The following is a 21,040-nucleotide window of genomic DNA, read 5'->3' on the forward strand; positions in this document are numbered from 1 at the left end:
TGATACCTGCTCAGCAACTCTGGCCTTAGAGACAGTAAAAGGTTTTAGTACGGTGCTGGCATAGCCTAATCCTCAGGGACAACCCCTCAATCATCAAACTGTCAATCACCTTCTCTACAACACTTGGCTGTGTGCTAATCTGGGAAGCCCAGTACTTTTAGGGACGTGTCCAACAGCCTCTGGGTCAGTTATCTCTTCTAACAGGTCTTCTCACTGATGTAGGCTGTCAGGGCTCACAGGCGCTAGCTGAAGAACCATTGGAAGTGTGTGGAGACAAGCTTCCGTGGAGAACCCATGCCAAGAGTGGAATTTCCCAGAGACATGATTACATCTGACTGAGTGTGAGAGTGAGGACGGTGAACTTCCACCCACGTTTCCTGTGGCTCACAAGGAGAACCAGGACCCTGCAATCTTGGCATTCAAAAGGCTGGTGAAGGAGGACCAGGCGTCTGAGGTCAGTCCAGGAGACTGGGCAAGACCCTTTCTCAGCAGACAAACAGAAACAGAAGGACTAAAGGGTGTGACTCAATAGCCCTAGGTTTAAATCCATCAACTGTAGAAAAGGCAGGGGCTGGGGAGACCCTGTAGAGGTTAGCCCCAAATCACAAGCCTGAGCTAGCTCATGGCTCATGCTATGTTTGAGTTTGTTGTTGCTGTTTTTGGTTTCTGAAATGGGCTCTCATGTAGCTCAGCCTAGACTTGAACTTGCTGAGTGGCTGAAGGGGGCACTGAACTCCTGATTCTCCCGTGTCCACTTCCCAAGTGCTGGATTACAGACACACACCACCACGCCTAGCTGTTACAGATGTTTTTCCAAAGCTCCCTATGTGACTCTGATGTACAACCAGATGGCACAGATTTTTAAAAGGAAACACCTTCAGTTTATAAACATTCTCAAAGAGATATATTTGCTTATTAGCTGTAAAGTAAAATATCTTTCAATTCAAATGACAACATAATTATTACATGATACACAACACTAGCCAGGTTCAGAAAACACGAATTCTATGCTACAGTGTGTTCAATGAGGAGACGTCAAAATATAAAACAAGGGCATTTTCCTTTCTTCCCTAGTCTCTAGACTTACATTCAAACATGATGTATACCTTTTAACCCTGGAGTTAAGGCTTTTCTACATTGGTGCTTTTTAGATAATGATTATGAACACAGCAGACTGGAGAGAACAGGAAACAAGCGCTTTCAGCTGCTTCCTTCGGCCCCTTATCTCCTGGACCACTAAGGTGGTAACAACAGAGCGTAATGTTTGCTATTAAAGACCAGATATAAGTTAGACACTTTTCATAATCTCCAGAAGCATTTCAGCATCATATAACAAAAGCTCAATTATAAATACACACACATATCTTATAAAAATACACTTGAAAACACAAGTGGGGAAATACGGATGGTTACTGTGGTGGAGACTCGGCGGTTCCTTTCTTGGGGTGCTCCCAGGCCTTTACTAAGGCGAAGGGGTCGGCGCTATGAGGGTGCTTGGATTCTCTTGTCAGGGTACTCGTTCACATCAGAGAAGAACATTAACTCTGGAGAAGAAAATGAACATATTATACTTAAACCATTTCCCTGGCTCCTCAAATAGTTGTGCAGCTTAGCCACCGTCTGCTGAAATACTGATTCAGGCACAGTACTCAAGTACAAGAATGAATTATTCAGGGAGTTTTTAATCTAAAAGCTAAGCTAGTAGCAAATGCACATGTTCTATAATTTTAGAAATTCAAGTTTTAAATTTATTATAAACCTCTTACAAATAAAATACACATAACACATAAGACAACCTAACACATCTTACCAAGAAAATTAAGTCAACTAGGGTCATTAGAAGAGCTAAATCTCTAAAGATCAGGTAGTTTTAAAATGCAGGGGAGAAGTGGAAGGATCCAGAACTCACACTGTGTGTCCTTTACTAGGCTACCCCATTTCACCCCCAGAAGACCCAATGAGCTAGGTATGACGTCATTTTGTTTTCACTTTTTAGATTATACCCTTAAAAGGCAGCAGGTTCCTGGAATTCTCGCTATGCATTATACACAGTATGATGGAGACAGAAGCCGGCACAAGACGGCCAGGAGTAGTCAGTCCCAGCAGCGATACAGAGTGCCGCCAGTTGACATTTTCATAACGAAACTATTATTTCACAAAGAAATAGAACTCATTATTAAATTGCTAAGAAATATAAAAAAGGGAAACCTTAAAAATACAGAAAATAAAAGTCCTCAGATATAAGACATTAGATTAAAAAATTATTTGAATGTCCAAAACTGTATCTCGTGAAAAAAAAAAAAAAAAAAAACAGCAAAATACACAATGTGCAACATTTTGTGTATGAATAGATGTGTAGTATGCACAGGTTTGTATGCGTGTGTGCACACACATGTAGACAGCACAGGTTGGTGTCAGGTGTCTTCTTCTGTCACTCCCCACACTGTTTTTGAGACAGGGACTCTCAGTGAAGCAGGATCCTGTCAGCTCGGCTGGCCCGGCCGGCCCGGCTGGCCGCAAGCTCAGGGGTACCCCTGCCTCTGCCTCCTGTGCTGCGATGCATGTCACAGGTCTCAGGTCCTGGAAATCTAAATTCAGTGCCTCGCATTTGCGTAACAAGCCCTCGGACAACTGACCAGCTGCCCAGGCCCAAAGCCCAAGATACAGCAAACTGAAGAAAGCAGCAGGGTAACCAGTGGAACAGCACGAGACTCACAGTGCAGAAACATGCATTCCTGAACAAATATATAGGAATATATTCTGGCTTGTTGTACAATGGTAACACAGACATATGGAAAACACAACTGGGCCCAATAGGCTGCGTATTTATGTAATACCCTTCTATACATATTTTTACATCTATAAGTGTAACAAAAATGTACATAAGGTCACAAATTTGGAAGGAGGGACAGGGGAGGAGTTAGAGGGGGAGAGAAAGGGTGGAAATGCTGTAACTACAGTGTTCAGGGGTGAATGGGTGAAAATGTGGAAGCCCTGTCAAGGAAGTACCACATCACTCGGGTACCGATGTCCTGGAGCATTTGCTGATGCACCAGCTGTCTGCTACCAGGGGCGTTCTTCTTTGAGTGTTCTAGAAAGAGCCTTGGGTCTAGGGATTAGTGACCTCACTGGGCACTGGGCACTGGGCACATGAAAGGTAAAAAAAGAAAACACTGTGAAATGATGAAACAAGAGCCTGCACCGAGGAGATGAGGCTCACTAGCGTGTGACAGAGAGATGAGGAGACTCACTCACTAGCGTGTGACAGAGAGATGAGGAGATGAGGCTCACTAGCGTGTGACAGAGAGATGAGGAGATGAGGCTCACTAGCGTGTGACAGAGCCATACTGATGAAGCTGCCTTCATCAAAGGGAAGAAGACTGAGTGTGACGAAAGCAGAGTCAGCAGCATCTGAGCAGTGCCAGAAGGCACACCTTCCAGAAGGACAAGGACCCTCAGGAGTGGCACCAGGCTCCAACTCCCTAGGTCCTCCCTGTCTCTTCTGTCGTTTTGAGACCTGGTTGTTTTCATTGTCCTAGTATTTTATTTTAAATTTATATTATTATTATTATTATTATTATTATTATTATTATTATTATGATGATGATGATGATGATTATTATTATGAAAGAAACCACAACACACTTATATCTTGTAGTTTATACCTTCACTAAGATCCATGCCTGGCCTGTAAGACAGAAAGAGCCAGGCTAATCCAACCAGAAGGGCCACCACCAGATTTACTATAATCCAGGGCATAAGAATCTGTTCCTCAACTTCTGCTGCCCTGGAGAAGAGAAAGGCTCATTAGAAATGCCTTCATTCTTGCTCCCATGCCCAAATGTTAACTATTTTCTAAACTTTGAAAAAGCAGTCCTCTCCCAGAGAATAGCAAGTAGGAAATAAAGTATGGTGCTCCTACAACAAGCAAACAACAACAGAAGAAACCCTGCCTTCGCCTGTAGAGTCCAAAGCCATGCGAACTCTAAACACACCCTCTGCACACCCGTGTGAAAGCCAGGTAAGTATTCCCCGCAAGAGTCCCAACAATTTCCCTTACAATGTCATGGCAATATTCTTCAATTGACAAACTTCTTTCTCTCTTAGCCCATTTCTATCCACTCTCTCAAAATAGACTACCATTCATTTAGACTGGACTTTCAGCCATCTGGTCAACCCAGCAGCTGGCCACTCATCTGTGAATGTCAGTTCTTCTGCATTGTCTTCCTAGCGTTAGCCATTTCTTGGGCTCTATTCTCCACCACCGTTCTGTGGTATTTGGCTCTCGGCCTGGAGTAAAGGCAGAGAGCACCTCCAGTCCACCATACAATGACTTGAAGAGTTAAAAATATGTTTGAAAAGAAGATACTTCATGTAGAAATCCAGGTATGAGCTGGGTGTGGTGGCTTGTGCCTGTAATCACAGCACTTAGGAGGTACAGGCAGTATGACCAGGGGTTCAAAGCCAGCCTCAGCTACATAAGGAGTTTGAGTTACTTGAACTACATACCAAAAAAAAAAAAAAAAAAAAAAAAAAAAAAAAAAGCAAGGATATAAAAAGGTCATTATCCATTAGCCAACAGAACAGGTATTTTCTTCTCTTGGCTTATTATAAACAGAAATGTGGCCTTTTTATGATCTATGGCTGAAAATATGGAAAGGTATCATTACCCCCACCCCCATTGCTACTGTTACCATAACAACTGCTAATATTACTATGAATTCTTACCGGAGGCTCCCATTAACAGAAGGTGTGTAAAGGTGGATTTTGTCACTTGTCACTTGTTGACTCAGAGAAAGTATAAGAGCAGTAAAGTACACTGAGAAGAAAAAGTGAAATTACAAATCATGTTAACTCCTGCTTATACTGAATTTATAAGTCCTTTAAGGTCAAAATAATCCACACTTTGGTGAATGATTATGCAAAAGAAATTCATTTAACTTCAATCGGCAATTTTTTACTACTTAGGCATGACTATGGTACAGAGTGTAACAGACGGGCACCACCTGATCATTAGAACTGGCGAGAAGGAGCCTAGAAGGTCTTTTAAGAAATTAAATGAGTTGTCCAAGGTCCTGAAACCAGCTTTAATAAAATCCTTACAACCTACAACAAGATGTGTTGTAGACTGCCAGAAATACAAACAGTGGTACGCATTACTAACTGGCCATGCCAGTCACGTCAGCCTAACGGCAAGTTAAACACACAAAAGCTAGATAGGTACGAAGGCCAACAACCTGTACTTGTTATTTTGGGTGCAGGACGTTAAACCCAGGACCTCACGTATAAATTCAACGTCTGAAAGTCGTTTAGATGACTTGTAATGAGAATCACTTGTAATCCAGGCACAGCGGTGCAGGCTTGCAAATCCCAGCACTTAGGGACAGCAAAGAGAATGAGGAGTTCAAGGCTATCCTCAGCCTCACACAGGAAGTTCAAGGCCAGACTGAGCTACGTAAGCAATCCTGCCTCAAAATGAGAGCTAAAAGAGAGTGCTATCAAAATTACTCTTACCATGATTTAAATTGCAAATTCATTGATCTGTAAATAATGGCTTATAAGAAAAAATAATATAAAACTTCTGTAAAATAGTTTTCTTGATTCAAAATGACAGAACTGTTCCTCAATTTTAACATAGTAGGTGCTGGAGAGACGGCTCAGAGGTTAAGAGCACTGTCTGTTCTTCCAAAGGTCCTGAGTTCAATCCCACAACCGCATGGTGGCGCATCTCTGAAGAGATCTGCTGCCCTCTTCTGGCGTGCAGGCACCCTTGCGGGCAGACCACTGTATAAACAATCAACCCATTAATTAAAGATTTAACATAGTTATCAAAGTAAGTATTACTTACAGAAAGAAGCTAAAGCTGTTGGTTCCAGGGCCAAAAAATTCCGGATTGCTACTGATGTTTTAGCAAAGTCGGTCCTAGGATGAGACGTGAAAGCTCTGTCACTGCGGCTGGAACACAGCACACCTTTACCTCCCTCGCCGCCAGCTTCCCTTCTCTACTCTCCGGCAGCAGGGCCGCCGTCCCTTACCAGTCTCTAAGAAGCTAAAGTTTAACCTTAAACATGAAAGACCATCTACCATATTTAGAAAGGCCATGGAAAAACAAGTCTAACAGGAAGACTATTTAGTATTACAACACACAAATAAACAATTTAACCCTAATCTGCAAAATCATTACCCTCCTCCTCCTCCCCCCCCCCCCCCCCCCGGTAGACTGTTAGGCTGCAGTGCGGGCTGCTTTTTGTCAACCTGACACTGGCTAGAGTCTGAGGGAAACTCCACTGAGAATGACTCCATAGGATTGGCCTGTAGGCAGGTCTATGGGAGCAAGTCTATGGGAGCATTTTCTCAAATGGATGCGGGAGGGCCCAGCTCACAGTGGGTGATGCCATCCCTGGGGCAGGCATCCCAGGGGCAGGTATCCCTGGGGCGGGCATCCCTGGGGCAGGCATCCCTGGGGCAGGTGGCACTACTCTCGACTCCAGGTCCCCGCCCTGCTGAGTTCCTGCTGTGGGTGTGGTTTGCTCAGGGTTTTACCACAGAAACAGAGAAGCAAACTGTGACAATAACTAGGAAGTGTGTGTGTGTGTGTGTGTGTGTGTGTGTGTGTGTGTGTGTGCGCGCGCGCACGCGCGTGTGCATGATTTTACTTAATGTGGGCAGGTGAGTGTATACACATGGGCACGTGCGCACGCACACACGCGTGCACACACCTCGAGCTATGGTGTGCATGTGGAGGCAGAGGACAACTGTAGGAGTCAGCTGTCTCCTTCCACCATGGGGTCCTGGGTAGCAAACTCAGGACGGCAGGCCTCTTTACCCAGAGCTGTCTCTCCAGCCCTGGTGAGTTTCCAAAAATAGGGTTGACTTCGGTTCCCCAAAAATAAGTGGTGAAGGTCTGAAGGTGACATCACTTGGAATCAGGGTCTCTGCAGACACAGTGAAGCCGAGACAAGGCCATGCTAACCCAAAGGCCGGTTTAAAAACTGACAGCGTTAGTATCCTCTCGATCTATCTGGGAAAGTCAGCATTCGCGACACATTTTGTTCACCATTTCTACAGGACGGAAGGGGAGAAGGCCCCGCGGTCACCAGCCTCACCTGTCAAATGCCGAAACTGTACTTAACGCCAGAAGCAGGTAGAGAAGGCTCTGGAACGGGTATGCCAAGGGCTTGTAGTGCTGCAGAAGGCCGGGGAGGTCAGACAGCTGGTCTCCCGCAAGAACGTAGATCACAACGATGTTCCACACAGCACAGCCAGCCAAGAAGCCGTGCGAGAACAGACCGACCATCCTGCACACAAAAAGTTATGTGTCAGCCACTAAAAGAAAATGCTAACGTATTTTTAAAATCTCTTCAAATATAATACAATTTAATATATTATGAAAAGAACAAGTAGAACGTCTACAAAAACAAATCCATATAACATTTTAATTTTGTTTAACGTATGAAATGGCCAAGACTTTTCCTTTTGTTTTACATAGTGAAATCCAATTAACACTTGCTTAATGAATGTCAACAGAAGGCCACTTGCTTAATGAATGTCAACAGAAGGCCACCTGAAAGCTCGGTGCACCACAAGAGCCACATCACGGGTGGTCCAAGATGGCTTCATGTCCATCGGCATCTCTATGTTTTCTGTGGTCTTTATCAACTCTGAACGATCCGCCGCCTGAAATCTCCCTGGGAGTGCAGAGCGGAAAGAACACAATTACTAACGGCTAGCCAGAAAGAACCCATTCTGCATGTAAGAGCCTCGGCTAGCCTAACAGTGCGATCCTGTCGCCCCAGCACAGGGAGCACCAGCAGCAGGGCCGGAGTTCCAGGCCGCTGGGCTCCATGGGTAAAAGTGATCAAGAATAGGAGCCTTTGTTCAGGTCCCATCTGCAACTCCAGGTCCAGGGAGATCTGGCACCTCTGGCCTCCACAAGGACTTGCACATACATTCACATACCCACACACAGATTCACACACAACATATAATTAATTGAAATAAAAGATAAAATCTTAGAAGAAAAAAAGGAACCTGCAAGATGGCTACTGAGGTAAAGGGCTGCCTCAGACCAAGCCTGCTGACCTAAGCGTGGTCCCTAGACCCACACAGAGGCAGAAGGGTGGAACCGACTCCACAAAGTTATCCTGAACTCACGTGTGTGTCACTCATCTATATCACACACAAAGTACACATGCCTAAAAAAAATTAAAAGGAGGCATGACAGTAAGGTTGAATTTTATTTATTTATTTATTTATTTATTTATTTATTTATTTTGGTTGTTTGAGACAGGGTTTCTCTGTGTAGCCTTGGCTATCCTCACTTTGTAGACCAGGCTGGCCTCGAACTCACGGCGATGTGCCTGCCTCTACCTCCCGAGTACTGGGATTAAAGTCGTGTGTCACCACACCCAGCTCATTTTTTGTACTCTTAAGAATTATCCTTCACTATGACTTTTCTTTTTCTTTTACCTTTGGCCGCTTAGACATAATTTCTTCAACTTAAAAAAAAAAAAAAATGCAACCAGGCACAGTGGCACACCCCTGTAACTCCAGCACTTCAGGAGGCAGAGGCAGGCGGATCTCTGTGAGTTTCAGGCCAACCTGGTCTACAAAGTGAGTCCAGGATAGCCAAGGCTACACAGAGAAACCCTGTCTTGAAAAATCAAAATAAATAAATAAATGAATGAAAGAAATAAAAGGGAAAAAAAAGCAATGCCAATAAGCTTTCCTCTCAACCCAAAGCTGATGTTAAAATAACAAGTTTAGAAATCAACTGTATTTAATACTTTAACTGTACTTAATGAAATACAACAATAAACTTCCAACTCAGAATTAAATTTAAAAGCCTCTAGCATGCCAGTCTATAAAAGTAATTTAAAGACTTTAGGTATATTAACATTAGAATGTTTTGGAGTAGAGAAATGGCTCAGAGGTTAAGAGCACTGGCTGCTCTTGCAGAGAACCTGGGTTCAGTTCCCAGCACCCACATAGTGGCTCACAGCCACTGTAATTCTAGTTCCGAGGATTAGATGCCCTCTTCTGATCTTTGTAGGCACAAGATACAAATGCAATACACATAGGCAAAACACTCGTACACATAAAATAAAAAATAAATAGGTTTTTAAAAATAAATCATGTTTTAAATATTTAAACTATCAAGGCAAGCTACTATTTGAAGAAAGTCTTTAGAATTCTAGGGGAGATGTTGGAGTGTGCAGCCCAGCTTTCTGTCCTGGAGGGAAGAAGTGGGGCACTTCACAAGGTTCTGAGGTTGGGAGTGGGAGTGGGACGTCACACTTGCAGTGTGGCTGGGCGGCTTCTTCTGTAGGGCAGAGATCTAGGACTGGACCAGGAGCAGACCAGACTGCGTTTTCAGTTACCCTCACAAAACCCATTGCACAGATATTTTAAAGGACGAAAGAGTAATTAATTTTCTCAAAAATTATCAGTTACTCAAATAGGAAAGTTTTTACACTAAAGGAAACAAGAGTAAGATTGACTGGGTCACATGGCTCTGAAAAAGAATGTGGAGGGTGAGGGGCGGCCTGGTTAGCAGACTCCTTGCCTTGCAAGCACAAAGACCCGCCTTTAATCCCAAGAGCCTACTTAAAACTGCTATGCAGCTGGCCATGCCTGGAGTCCCAGCATTCAAAGGCCAGCTAGTCTAGTTTGCTGAGCTCCAGCCCAAAGAGAGATCCTGTCTCAAAGAGGGCAGGGGGTGTTACTTAAGTGTTATACCGAGCTGGGGAAGAGGAAACTGAAATCAGAATGTATTGTTTTGAAAAATATATATATTTTCAATTAAAAACAAACAAACAAACACAGATAGATAGAAAATCCAGTTGGAAAAAAAATCGTGTAATGATTAGTTTTATGTGTCAATTTGCATTGATATTTTTTATTATTTCCTTCATATGGGCCATCAAAACTATAATCCATGTACAATATTTAGAGCAATTTTATTCCAAAACAAGAAATTACTTACGGCCTTTTTCCACAAACACTTTGCCGACAGGCTGGCTAACTCCAGTGGGTGCCGTAAACCTAGAGTGCAGTTCTACGGTGCTTTGCTCATCGGTAATTATGTCTTCTTCTTCTACTCCTAGCTCATTAGCATACTGTGGTTCTGCTGGCTGGGTTCTCCTGAAATCAAGGACAATCTTCAGAAAAACTGATAATTCCTAAAGACCCACATAATAAATTGCCCATGACTATAATGGAAAGAGTGCTGAACGTGGAGTGAGAAAAAAAAAAGATATGCTGTCTACTCAGATAGATTTGTTATTAAGTACCCACATTTCTGTGGACCTCGGTTATCTCATCTAGAAAAGTCATTGGCTGGACTAGATTTCTCCTCACATAAAATTATAAAATTCTAGGCTGGAGAGATGGCTCAGAGGTTGAGAGTACTTCCTGCTCTTCCAAAGATCCTGAGTTCAATTCCCAGCAAGCACATGGTGGCTCACAACCATCTATAATGAGATCTTGTGCTTTTTTCTGGCCTGCAGGTATACATGCAGGCAGAGCACTGTATACATAATAATAAATAAATCTTTTTAAAAATTATAAAATTCTAAATGTAACTATTGATTGTAGAGTCATTTTTAAGTACAAACATTAATGTTATATAACTTGCAGAATATTTTTAAAGTATGCCCTTGTATTTTATAGGAGACCTAATTTCCTATATGAAAACACAGTGGTGATGCTTATTATAAAATACTTCAAATTCCATTAAATGAAAAAACAATCACACCTTCTCTTTAGTGACTAATCTTTCTCTCACATTTGACAACTTATATGAAAATACTCTGCCTAATGGTGATTTAGAGATAGGCTATTTCTGTACACTCTTCTTTTCTTTTTAGTGTTCTAGTCTTGTCAAATTTCTATCATGCTGGTTCATTGCTGTAACCCTACTTACCCAGCAACTTCTAAGACCCAGTGAGGAGCTACTACTTGGGATCTCTAAATTCAACCCCTGCACTAGCTCCGAGGACTAGCTCGAATGGTGAGTGGACCATTACTTTGCCTTCCTTCGCGGTTTAGGAAGCACTGCCTCCTCACGGGGCTCCACGTCAATGCCATTTTCATTCTCTAGTAAAGATGGAGCAGACGGCTTTTCAGTGAAGGGAGTCTCCAACTCTGAAAATAAGATGTTTCACATGATCACAAGGTAGAAATAAAAGCAATACACAACTTTTGTGAGACAAGAGAACGTGAAGACTTCCACTTGGACCCATCTCTTTTCTAAAGGCAGTGTAATCGGGTGAGACAGGGTGTCATTATGTAAGCCTCAGCTGTCCTGTAGCTTCCCATGTAGATCAGGTTAACCTTAAACCGCCATGCCCAGCTAGGATTAGATTTCTTAATTTTTTCCCATATTGGCTGGCATTAAAACTTGACATTATATATTTAAAGTACAGAAGTGTACATCTTGTTGTTGTTGTTTTGAGACAGGGTTTCTCTGTGTAGCCTTCGCTGTCCTGGACTCACTTTATAAACCAGGCGGGCCTCGAACTCACAGAGATCTGCCTGCCTCTGTCTCCACAAGTGCTGGGATTAAAGGCATATGCCACCATGCCCAGCTAGTGTAGAATTATTTTACTGAAAAAGTTGGCCAGTGTGACGGTGCATGCTTTTAATCCTAGTACTCAGAAGGCAGAGACAGGCAGATCTCTGTGAATCTGAGGCCAGCCTGGATTACATAGTAAACCCCCAGGCCAGCCAGGGCCACATAGTGAGAGCCTGTCTCAAGCAACATCCAACAAACCAAAACACTTCTCCCCAGATTCGTAGCACCTCCAGCTTTGGGAACTTGCTGACAGGACCCACGGGATGCAGAAGTTATCACACTCACAATTACAGTTTAGTCCAGGAAAAGAACAAAACCAAAATCAGCAAAAGGAACCAGTCATGGAGCCGACCCAAGAGAAACAGGCCCAGTGCCCAACAGTCCTCCATCAGTGGAACCAAACAGTGCCTGTTAGTCCAGCAGCAAGTGCTGACAGCGCAGGAGGTGCAGTTTCTGCAGGGAAGCTGACTAGAGACTCAGCACCCAGGGTTTTACTGACAACTAGTTACACTAGTTACACAAACTAAGAGTCACCAAACTCTCAGAGTCCCAGAAGGGAAGCACGTGCCCACCATAAATTAGAGCACAGGCACAAAGGCACAGTGAGCCACCCCTACAGGCTAGTACGGTTTTGTGTTGAGTATGAGGAACTGTTTATCGTCCAAGTTTCCCAAAGCAATGGGCCCATCAGACAAGCAGGCTTTCTAAGAGTGCAGAGGTCTCGGTCATACGGCCTTACCTTGTCTCCACCCAGCGGAGCCTTTAAGTTCAAACAAGTCAACTACGGGGTCATCTAGCCACTAGCTTTCTTCCCATCTGAAAATACTAGTTCCCCAAGATGGACGAAACACCTCAAATTCTGTTTTAGGGGGAAAAAAAAGCCTAGGCTAGAAAGACAATTAGGTAGAACAGTACACAGTGGTCATTCTCAGTCAAACAAAGCAAGAACCAGAGCTTTAAAGTCCTAAAAATGTAGGACTACAGAAGGACGGACGTAGCTCAGCCAGTAGAGTGCTCGCCTAGCATGCACAAGGCCCTGGGTTCGGTCCCCAGCACTGCAAAAACCAGGTGTGGAGACTGTAACCCAGCAGCCAGAGGTGGTGAGGAAGGAGGATCACAAGGTCAGGCCCACCCTCAGCTACACAGCGAGGCGAGTCTGGGCTACCCAACACCCTGTCTCAGAAGAAAAGAAAGCACTAAAGCACGGGCCCCGCAGGGCTGAGTGCATCTGAGAACGGCAGTGACAGCTTCCCATGGACCAAGCTCCTTTGGTCTGACTCTTCTCGGTGGCTTTGTTTTTTACTTTGGGCTTTTCGCTGGTTGGTTTGGTTTTTGGTTTCTGTTTTTTTCTCTTCTTTTGTTTTGCCTTTTTGAGACAGGGTGTTACTACTTGGCCCACATGGTCCTTCTGCCTCAGCCACAAAAGTAATGAGAAGCCAGGCACATGCCACGGCAGCCAGCTGGCCCCAGAACTTTCTGAAAATGGCTAAGCCATCTTCATACAGATAACTCTTCACAAACTAGGAATTAGTGTCATCTCGACTCTCAAATCTGTATCCTGAACACATGATTAAAGCCTTGCTTTCATCAATGTCCATCTAATTCGGGTGATTAAGTAGGTTGCATCGAGCGAGCCCAGCTCATGGGTGTCATCGGGGCTTTCCTTCTGCCCTTCCAGTGTCCCAGGCACTGTGGCACCCACTCCGGTGCCTCCCAGAACTGCGCTGTGTTCTCCTCGCTTCTCACTCCTGCTGCTCTGCTCCCGGAGTCTTTCTCTATGACCAGTCCCTGCTGCTCTCCAGGAACGCAGTAATTAATCACTCAGGGAAAACGCTTCGTGTTAGAGTCTCCTCAAGGGCTAATTTGTGTTAAGAGTGCACAGCTAACCTCGTATTTACTCCTTCCCTTTGTTTTATGTTAATAAAGACAGTCCACTGTCCTTTTCTAATTACTATAAAAGTAATGTGTGAAGAAAAAAATTCATTTTGTTCTTCCCTGTTAAAAGAAAAAAAATCTAATCCCTGTTAGCACTACTAAGTTTTCCAGTGTTTTCACTGTGTATGTGTGCTGAGACCTATGTTGACAGAAACACGTATGCAAGTCAAAAACCCCAGAAGCTGCCAACATCACTTTTACTTGTAAATGGAGTATTCATAGACACAAAGAAGTTAAGATGCGGTTGTGCTGGGTGAGGATGGACCCCAAATCCAATGACTAGTGTCTTACACAAAGAGGATTGGGGAAACAGACACAATGAAAAAGTTGGAGACGGGCAGAGCCTGGCGTTAGGCGCCCACTACCAAGGATGCTAAAGACCAGCAACCACTGCCAGAAGTCCCGAGGGGCAGGGAAGGCACCTCCCTAGAGCTTCTGGAGGTAGTCTGGCTGGCCTCGTGGACGCCTTGATTTTGGCCTTCTATCCTTTAGAACCATGGAGAAACAAAAGTTGGTTGTTTGAAGTCTCCTAGCATATGGCAACTTGTCACAGCAGCCACAGGAAATGAATAAAGTATATTTTTGTAAAAGTGAGACCCCCCTCAATGCGTACTGTTTTATAATCGCTGTTGCTGACTCAGCAACACTTTGCAGACGGTTTCCCAGGACCCTGGTTCATTTGAACTATCCTATCCTCCTAACCTGCACTTGCTCCACACTGACTTAGCTACACTGGGCTTTTTTGGCCAGGATCACAGTGCTCTGGTGGGTACCTGTGTCTACTTCTGGCCTAACATCCGTTGACTGTATCAATTTCTGTAGCTGCTTCTACCCCGAGACATCGGGACAGGCTGAGGCAATTATGCTCCTGTTACTGCATGAGTGACCGGTTCCCATCAACACTGCACTTCAGTTGTGTATGTTGGTCTTTCCTGAGACAAGAAACTCACTATGCAGCCATCCTACACCTTGCAATCCTCCTGCCTCACTCAGCCTTTTAAGTGCTGGGATTACAGGTATGTGAACTGTGTGCAGTTCAACACTAGATTTTCAGATTTAAAAAAACAAATAGCATCGCCAACTTGATACACACACACACACACACACACACACACACACACACACACACACATCCTTGTTTACATTGAGAGCACTTCCTGAATAACAGATACTCAATAAATGGTGGCTGTTGCTTTATTTGACAATTATTAGTACAAAACTCACCCTCCTCATTTGAGATGTCCAATTCACTTGCTAAATTCTTGCACACACTGAGATTGAGCTTCCTGCTTCAGGCCTAATTTTTTACTTATTTATTTTTCCTTTTCCTCTCATATACTACATATACATGACCAAAGAGGCCTGAACAGGGGTCTGCATCATTGGGGCTGAAGTGGTGGGTATTTTAAGGAAGAAAGCCAGAATCTGCCTACAGGCACAAGGTTTAGAACCACAGGCTCTGTCACAGCCTAACCTTGGTGCCCTCACGTACCAGGAGGTGGTCTTATCTTCTTCTGTCTCCTTTGACCAGCAGCCTCTGGGTACGCCTTGGGCTCTGCAGCTGGTGGCTCACTGCTCTCAGACCGCCTGGCAGCAACAGGCTCAGCAGGGCTTTCCAAAGAAGACGTAGCTACAGGAGGACAGGGGCAAAGGTGTCAACTTGAGCAGAGAGCGCTGAGTTAGAAAGGTGGGACAAGGGTACCTGCACTGCTTTCTGCGTATCAACGCCTTCTCTTTCCTCAAGTGTGCCTCAATAACGACTTCACGCCCCTCACCTCTAACTTTGGGCTTTATGCTGAAAAGAAATAAACTTGGAAATAGGAAAGCTGAGGAAAAGAGGAAGGCTCAAAAGAAGACCAACATAACGGAGGGGAGATTGCCTCAGGGCATTCAGAACACTCAACAAGGTGCAAAGAAATTAAAACTGCCACAGACATCACTTTTGTCCCTGCCCTAAGAACTGTGTCCGCCTCTACAGTCTATTCCTTCACAGTCAGTCAGCACATGGTGACGTCATCGGGAATCATTAACAGATCACTTAGGAGTTTCAACTTTCCCCCCCAATGAAATCTTTTAACCAAATTTCAACATAATTTGGGAAATTTGAATCATTCTTGATGATGTTCTCTTGCCTACTGCTACTCCTTGCAAAAGAAAAAGAAAAGCTGAAAAACAAGGGGGGTGGGAATATTGCCAGCCTCGCTAGTGTTTAGAGGAGGCTAAGTCTGGTCTCCAGATGCAGGTTAGTGGGAGACCATGTGCACAGCCTGTAGGGAGGGCCTGGGTTCTCCTAGCACTGGGAAAAATGGCTGAGAAATGCACGTAGAAAATAATTCGCTGAATTAATGACTGACATTGTCATGTTTTGTTAGGGATTTAGAGAAGATGACACTCCCAATCTTTATGATGGCAGAAAATAACAGAAACTTCCTTGAAGGCAAGTTAACAGAACCCCCCCCCCCTTTTTTTTTTTTTTTGGTTTTAGAGACAGGGTTTCTCTGTGTAGCCTTGGCTGTCCTGGTCTTGCTTTATAGACCAGGCTGGCCTGGAACTCACAGACATCCGCCTGCCTCTGCCTTCCCGAGTGCTGTGACTATAGATATGCACTACCACACCCAGCTCAGAACCCATATTATCAACAGTACAAATCCTCCCATTGCTAGCAATCCTTGCTTAACCTTTGCCCTACCACCTACGACTGTATGCAGAACTACAACACTCCTTGGAATGAAATCTTTAAGTAAATTAAATGATATTGAGTTAGATTAAATCATATTATAATAAGGCAAAGTCACTACTTAGGAATACCTACAATGCTCTATAACGAGCCAAGGCAGTACCTATAGAACGATTCCTTTTTTTACAAGAAAACAAAACAACACTGCACAGACCTTTTAGGCTTGTGAGCGGGACTAAGGAAAGAGTAAAGTTAAGACATCAAGCCCACTGGGGAAAAAATGAAAACCAAAAACTGATGAGTTCTCCATGTGTTGAGTCTGAGTTACTCCCAGGCCATCCAGGGCTACCCGTTAGGCAACAGGCATTCATGGGCCTGCTTGTGATTAAAGCTGGAAGACATGGGTGATGCGACCCTGCCTTCGGGGTCTCACTCTAACCTAGAATGGGAAGTTAAGAATCCCAGGTCTCTAAATCCATCGTGTGCTCATGGGTCCAGAGCCGAGCGGAGCTCCAAACCACTTGTTATCTAGGGACAAAGACCCGAAGAGCCCAGAACTACCATGAACACTAAGCACAAGAGTCACAGGACTTTCCTCTCTGAACACATGGCCCTGACCTCTGTGTCCAGCATCTCATGCCCTAGAACTTCTGTAATTTGTGATGCTGACCATGCTAAGGGTCCTGGGAAACCTGTGACCTCCCATCACACACAGCATCTTACCTAGTGTGCTTTTCATTCTGGATTTCTTTTTCTTAGGGTGACTAAGCGGAATATCATCTATAAAACAAAAAGGACAACCACAAAGGCAGAGTCAGTTGGAACACAACTTCCGGTGAGGAAGGCTCTTCCCTCCCTTCTCTGGAGTCAACCAGTGTTTGCCTATGAGAGGAGGAAAAGTAAGAAACCGAGGAGGCCAAAGCCAGCCACTGCTGGTCACAGCATGGTGTCAGTGGTAAACTGCTGCTCAGTGTTGTTTACAACTGTGACTTACCAAGTGCGCTCAAGATATGTCTACCTTGCCCAGTGTGGTGGCACACACCTTTATTCCCAGCACTTGGGAGGCAGAGGCAGGTGAATCTTCATGAGTTCAAGGCCAGCCTGCTCTACAAAGCAAATTCAGGACAGCCAGGGCTACACAGAGAAACCCTGTCTCAAAAACCTAAAAGAAGAAAAAAAGAAAAGAAAAAAGCCAGGCAGTGGTGGTGCACACCTTTAATCCCAGCACTCTGGAGGCAGAGACAGGTGGATCACTGTGAGTTCGAGGCTAGCCTGGTCTACAAAGTGAGTCCAAGACAGCCAGGACTACACAGAGAAACCCTGTCTCAAAAAGAAAAGAAAAAAAGAAAGAAGAAGAAATGTCCACCTGGTCCTGTGCCTGGCACTGAGGTACGCTCTAGACTCATTCTGGCAACACTGAAGGTGCCAAGCAGGGTGACGCCCCGTCAGTACTTAGATGGGAGAAGTGCCATGTGTCACATTTGTGCCAGCTGCACATCCTACATATTAGGATGGCAGAACCACGTGACAAAAGCAGCCTCGGTCTCACCACACAAAGACAACTGCTCTGGACTCTTGTCCAGTGCACTCTGCAATTAACCTAGTTGAGTTTTTTCTTCAAAGGAAAAAAAAAAACTTAACATTTAGTTATTTTGTGTATGTGTTTGTGTGAGTGTGTGTGTGTGTGTGTGTGCTGGGCCAATCTTGTATTATTTCTAACAAACTTGCAAGATATTAAGTGAATAAAAATTGTGAAGTTGTTAGTGTAGCAAAGCCTTGCCTACCTTGAATAAAGGAGAAGAGATGAGTACAGTCTATTACAGAGCTATAAGCAAGTCAAGGGTTATACTTTGGGGACTGCGAACAGCAATCTACTGTATATCACACATAACTTTACAATGGCAGTCACGGGAAACTGTGATAAAAGTGGGTACTGTAACTGTATAGACCAGACATTCAGGTTCAATTCTAAGTAGAACTAAGGAATCAAATAAAATAATAACAATGAGACAAGGAGTGACCGTTACCCATGCTGGCCCCTCCCTCGGCCTGTACGTGAGGGACTACAGGTGTAAGCCACTGTCCCCAGATCCTGCCTTTCCCCCTATGCGGTCTAGGGAAGACTTGAACTCACAGCCTCCCTGCCTCCGCCTGCCCAGAACCAGAACTAGAGGTATGTGCCACTATACTTATCTTCACACTTACTTTAGAACACCAAATGCTACATTTAGGATTTTTTTTTTCACTAATAGTAAACTAACTCACCTTGAATAGCACTTCACATGGCCCCGATCAAATTTAGTCAGGAGGGAAAAAAGGAAGAAAGAAATTTAATTAGATATCTATCTTACTGTCTGACTGAAAATGACTTACATCATTATAACTAGCTTTTGTATACTGTCTGCTAGTTTATAAACTAACTTCCTATTTGTAAGTAGTATGTTGTTTAATAGCACTACTAAAAATATTTTGAAAGCACAAATACATATTCTCTACTGTCTATTAATTAAAGGGACTAAGCAGATTAAGACCTTATCTTTGCCAGGGTTTATAATCAGCTAACACTCTAGTAGAACTATTCCCACACACACACACGGGGCCTCGGAAGAATTCTGGCCCAAAGAAAGCTAGCACATTCACAACACACCCAATATTCTCATGATGCTGGGTTAAGGCTTTTCTATAATGACTTGTAACAATTATTCTCATGACTCAAATTCAATTTTTGTCTCTAAATTTTTTGGGAAGACTTTTCTTTTAAAAAAAAAATGAAATGACTAAACCATTTTTACCTTGGCACAGGTGGAAGGGCTCGTGGAGGACGCTATAGAAGTAGGGGGGGAAGCAAAAACCTCATCAATAAAAGCTGGGTGCATCTTTCCTTCACTTATGTCAAGTACCAAAAAAGCGACTCTTTTAAAAGCCCACTGCTCAGCTGTGACTCAATGGATCAGTACTTATCTTCAGACCTTTTAGATCTGTTTATCAGTGAAACCTGGGAGGTGATGACGCAAGCTGATTGCTGAGCTGTTCTGTCATTTCTACAACCCGTGTGTTGTATTTAATTATCTGTATTATCAGTATGCCTGGCTAGCAATCAATCAAGACACAGACACTTGTTATATTTTAAAATAGCCTTAGTACCTGGGGCAGGACAGATATCAATCCTCCTAAACTACTTCCCATGCCATCTGGCTCTAATAATTTCTATCAAGCTACCTTCCGTCCATAATCCCTCATACTTGCTAATGCTCTTCATCTGGGCCACATCCCCATTAATGCCGGCCACGTGCTTCCCTCCCTCTAACCCATGGACATCTTCCTTCTCCTCTCCCTCTTTTCGGGTTTCCTTCTTCCCAGGAGTCTTCTGTCTTTCTCCCCCAAGCCCGGGACCCTTAGCCACGCCTACCTCCTTTGCCCTGCCCAGGTGGGATGGCTTTTTATTAATTAGCACCAAAATACATCAGACCATCCCCCAACACATGTGAAATTTTTTTCTTTTTACATGTCAGCCAACCAGTCTGGCCTATTGTGACCGAAACACAACTCACCTCCCTTCAGAGACCTCCCATTAGTGGTTAAGTATTGGAAGACAGTGTTACATATGCATTTAAAACTAGACCGTCCCATACACGTGTGCGTAGATATGACAACCATATATGGGGAATGAAAAGTACTACTTTAGTTACGCAAAGTCTCTCTGAGGTTACTTGAGCTGAGACCTTCGTGATAAAGGAACCAAAATGGCAGGAAATGAGGAGCAACTGTTAAGGCTTTCAAGAAGGCACGGGCACGAAATGCTCCAGGTAAAACAAGAGCCGCAAGACTAGAGCTCAGTGACAAGGGACAGGAAGGCAGAAGCCGGGTTAATTAGGTCCTTGCAGACCAAGGGCAGATACGGGTTTTGCTTTATTAAGTAGGAAGCCAACTAAAGTTTCACACCACAAAGTAACATGCTTTTTAAAAAGTTACCTTAACTAGAAATAGAAGACATATTTTAGAACAGAAAGTATTGGCGGGTGGGGTATAACTTATACTCCTCTACCTAAGAAAAGTCATGCTTGCAAGTGCAGGAAGCATTAGTTAAGAAGCATTCTGAAATCTTTCAAAACAGAATAGTAAGTACTGAAGAGATGGCTTGGCCATTTAAGAGCACCCGGGATTCGTTCCCAGCACTTACAAAGCAGCTCACAGCCAGTTGCAGGAAAACGGACAAGCCCTTCTGGCTTCTGTGGGCACCAGGCACACGAGTGGTGCACATAGATAGATGCGGGCAAAACACTCATAAAACAAATAAATCTTTTAAAAAGAACTGAATACTGTCAGCGGTGCCTAGAAGTCAATTCAACATCCCAACTGTCTCGCGCTGCTTATAGAAGGCACTGCTTGCAAAGGCTTACATTTTAGATACTCTTGCTTGTCCCATTTAGCAATCCACTGTTGTATTCATTCAAACAGATTCGTGAAAATGCTACAAAGTTAGGAAACTGAAAGATGTCCCAATGCTACCCAGCAGTCAAAAAAGACGGCTAGGAAAGAATGGTGGTCCTACGAACGCGCTACTGCTCTCGAGATGCTACGAAGTGGACCTAGTCCACTTGGTATTTCAAAAGTCCTGCAAAAACGACCCCTCTCGCCCATCTAGAAACTGCAACTCTAAGCCCCTCAAGAACAGGACGTCTCAAGTTAAGTCCCAGCAGCTCAACGGTACCTGAGGATCGCCAACCACCTGCTTCTTCCCCATCGCGTCTCCAGGGGCCCTGGCAGAGCGCAGGACACCGCACCGCACTCGCCCGCTCCCGCCTCCCAGGCGCAGGCGCAGAGCGTCATCGGGCTGCGCCTGCCTCCCGGGT

General features: G+C 44.2%; 1 protein-coding gene across 1 annotated transcript; it reads right to left on the reverse strand.

Moving 5' to 3' along the window:
- Positions 1-1,019: 1,019 nt before the first annotated feature.
- On the reverse strand, positions 1,020-21,019 carry Tmem237 (transmembrane protein 237). The gene is made up of 13 exons (XM_051153866.1): positions 20,899-21,019; positions 18,980-19,011; positions 18,453-18,463; positions 16,911-16,967; positions 15,003-15,140; positions 11,028-11,145; positions 9,986-10,143; positions 7,565-7,688; positions 7,107-7,298; positions 5,849-5,922; positions 4,729-4,819; positions 3,666-3,787; positions 1,020-1,544 (listed from the first exon to the last, which is right to left on the reverse strand). The coding sequence occupies exons 1-13, from the start codon at positions 20,929-20,931 to the stop codon at positions 1,483-1,485; spliced, it is 1,212 nt and encodes a 403-aa protein (XP_051009823.1). The 5' UTR covers positions 20,932-21,019; the 3' UTR covers positions 1,020-1,482.
- Positions 21,020-21,040: the final 21 nt, after the last annotated feature.

This window comes from Acomys russatus, chromosome 12, assembly GCF_903995435.1.
Source record: "Acomys russatus chromosome 12, mAcoRus1.1, whole genome shotgun sequence".
Classification (NCBI taxonomy): Eukaryota; Metazoa; Chordata; class Mammalia; order Rodentia; family Muridae; genus Acomys; species Acomys russatus.